The 2609-nt window shown below is 55.5% G+C and overlaps 1 protein-coding gene across 1 annotated transcript in view; it reads left to right on the forward strand.

The window, feature by feature from the left end:
* LOC102839621 (chromosome unknown open reading frame, human C19orf47) overlaps window positions 1-2336 on the forward strand; it is a 14510-nt gene extending 12174 nt beyond the window's left edge. Inside the window, exons 6-7 of the mRNA XM_006871419.1 lie at window positions 446-516; window positions 1842-2336. Coding sequence (XP_006871481.1) covers window positions 446-516; window positions 1842-2336 — 566 coding nt within the window. The remainder of the gene's footprint in view (window positions 1-445; window positions 517-1841) is intronic.
* The last annotated feature ends 273 nt before the right edge of the window (window positions 2337-2609 follow it).

Here is a 2609-nt window from a genome sequence, read left to right on the forward strand (position 1 = left end):
CCTAAGGGTTACTTCATTCTTTTTTGATGGCTAATTTCCAGAATATTTACTGACCTTCATTTATGAGCATTCTTTTTGCTAATGGGGATTTCATTTGGTATTTGGGGAGAAGACTCATCCTCTCATCAGATCCTTAGAGCTCTGTGACCCAAGAAAAGCATACAAGGAATGAACAGGGCTGAAGAAAGGCTGCTGCACGCACACTCTGCGCCTTGTACTGGGTCTGAGGAATTCAAGTGTCTGTTTTAGTTGATACTTCCTGCACGTGATCTGATCTAGATGCTTGTGGGTCAAGGTCAGTGTTAACCAAGAGTATGGATGGACACGGCCCTGCTTGTACCAGGCTGACTGGTGTCTGCCAGGCGCAACATCCCCTCCCTGGTGTCTCCTCACGATGCTGGGCCTGGGCCTGACTCCATGACTGACTGCCTCACTTCCCTCCCAGGTCTCCACAGAACGTCTGTGTTTGACCGCCTGGGCGCCGAGACCAAGGCAGACACGACGACGGGGAATAAGGTGAGTTACAAACGGGGAAGGAAGCAGCTTGGAATTTAAGCTCTTGTCTTCCCCCATTCCTATCATTCCCCCTCCCTCAGGCAGCCCACCTCTCACCCTTATCCTTCGCCCCTCAGGCCTGTCTCTGCTTCAGTGCCCATCTTTGCACCGGCCACCCTTCTGTCTTCTGCCACCCTCTCTCCCAGTTTCCAGAGTCCTGGACACCTGCTCTGGAATGTCCTTAGGTCCCTCATACTCTGTCACCAGCTGACCTTAATATTTTCCCCCAAACCCACTCATCTCCAGGGCCCTATCTCAGATGCCCTACATTCCCCTTACGGTCAGTTAACAAGTCTGATGCCAACTCCCCTCCACTCCACGCTGGAAGCTTCCCTCCCCAGAGTGGGGCTTGTCTGTACTTAGTGAATGCCTTTAAATGACGCTTGTAATTCACCGCTGCTGAGCCCTGACTCCAGGTTTCCTCCCTGTAGTGCCTTGCTCCCCTGGGTCCAGCCACATCAGTCTTTTCTCACTTGCTTACCTCTTGTCTGAGTAGAATGCCCAGGATCATTCTGAGGAACCAGCCGTGCAGTTTGGCATAAAGCAAGTGCTCAGTAAATACGAGAGAGCTTCAAACCATTCATGAGAAAATTCCATCATTTGCTCTGAAGCCCCTCATGTAGCAGTTATTCCTGCCTTTTCCCTGCTGACTCATCCTTCAGGGCCTGTCTTCAAAGTTGGTGCCCTGGGGCAGGCCTTCCTGACCTCAGAGAGGACCCGAGACTTCCCTGTCTCCTGCTTGTCAGTCAGCACTCTGTTCTCCTTCAGAGAGCATGCCAGGGTGGTTACAGAATTACCTGTGTCATTGCCATTTTGCCACTGGACACGGAGCCCCACAAGGACCTTGTCTTGGTCATCACTGTGTCCCCAGCATGGGGCCAGCTACAGAATTGGGACTCAGAAAATAGTTGTTGATGAGCAACCAATTTAATCTTTTCCCACCAGCCCACCGCTGGACCTTTGCAAATGATACTCTCTGCTTGGCTCCTCCTTTCTTCTTCCTGTCCTTGTTAAACTCTCTTCCTTTAAGTTTTTTGGTCTCGTCTCTGATGTTCCTTCTTCCAGGGAGACTTCCTGAAAGTCCCAGGCCAGCTTAGGTCCTTCCTTTCCCAGTGTCGCTCTGTCCACTCTCTGGGGTGCCACTGATGGGCTCTGGAGGCCTGGAATGGGCTTGTCTCAGTCACTGCTGTGTCTCTAGCCACAAGGCCCGGCACAGAGCAGACGTCTGTCTGAGTGTGCATGTTGAGTAACCGAGTGGTTCCTCTGCCCTGTTCCTGACCCTGCAGCCCACAGGAGTCTTCAGCCGCTTGGGGGCCACCCCTGAGATGGAGGAGGACCTGGCCTGGGACAGCGACACTGACAGCAGCAGCTCTGTCCTCCAGTATGCCGGCGTCCTGAAGAAGCTGGGCCGGGGTCCAGCCAAGGCCAGCCCCCAGCCAGCACTGACTGTCAAAGCCAAGGCCACCAGCTCAGCAGCTACCACCGCCACCCCGTCGCTGCGACGCCTGGCACTACCCCCGTGCCCTGGGCCCAAGAAGAAGCCGGAGTCCCTGTCCAAAGTCAGCATCATCCAGAGACTGGGCAAGGCCACCCTCGTGCCCGAGGCCCAGGACAGCCAGGTCACGAGCACCAAGAGTAAGTCCTCGGCCGAGGTCAAGGTCACCATTCAGAGGACTCTGGTGGGGCCCCGGGGGAGCAGCTCCAGCGAGGGCCTCGGTGCCCAGATGGACCACGCAGGCACTGTGAGCGTGTTCAAACGACTGGGCCGCAGGACCTTCTAGCCCTCGTGTGGGGCGGGGCATGGCCCCTCTCCAGCTCCTGACTCCAGCAGTCTTCCACGGGGCTCACTCAGCCCACCCTGCCAACTTCTGGATGGCACTGCCTGTCTCCCTCAGGCATTCAAGCTAGGCCTGAGCAGTCTAGGAGTTCACCCCAGAAGTTTCTTAGACTGGGATGGTTGCCACGGTCTGGCCTTGCCCACTCTGGGACCTTCCCTTCTTTCAGGCCCCTCTGTGCTCTCCTCTCGAGAAGTGGCCTTGGCAAAACCCACTTCC

Source organism: Chrysochloris asiatica, unplaced genomic scaffold (genome assembly GCF_000296735.1).
Source record: "Chrysochloris asiatica unplaced genomic scaffold, ChrAsi1.0 scaffold00168, whole genome shotgun sequence".
Taxonomy (NCBI): domain Eukaryota; kingdom Metazoa; phylum Chordata; class Mammalia; order Afrosoricida; family Chrysochloridae; genus Chrysochloris; species Chrysochloris asiatica.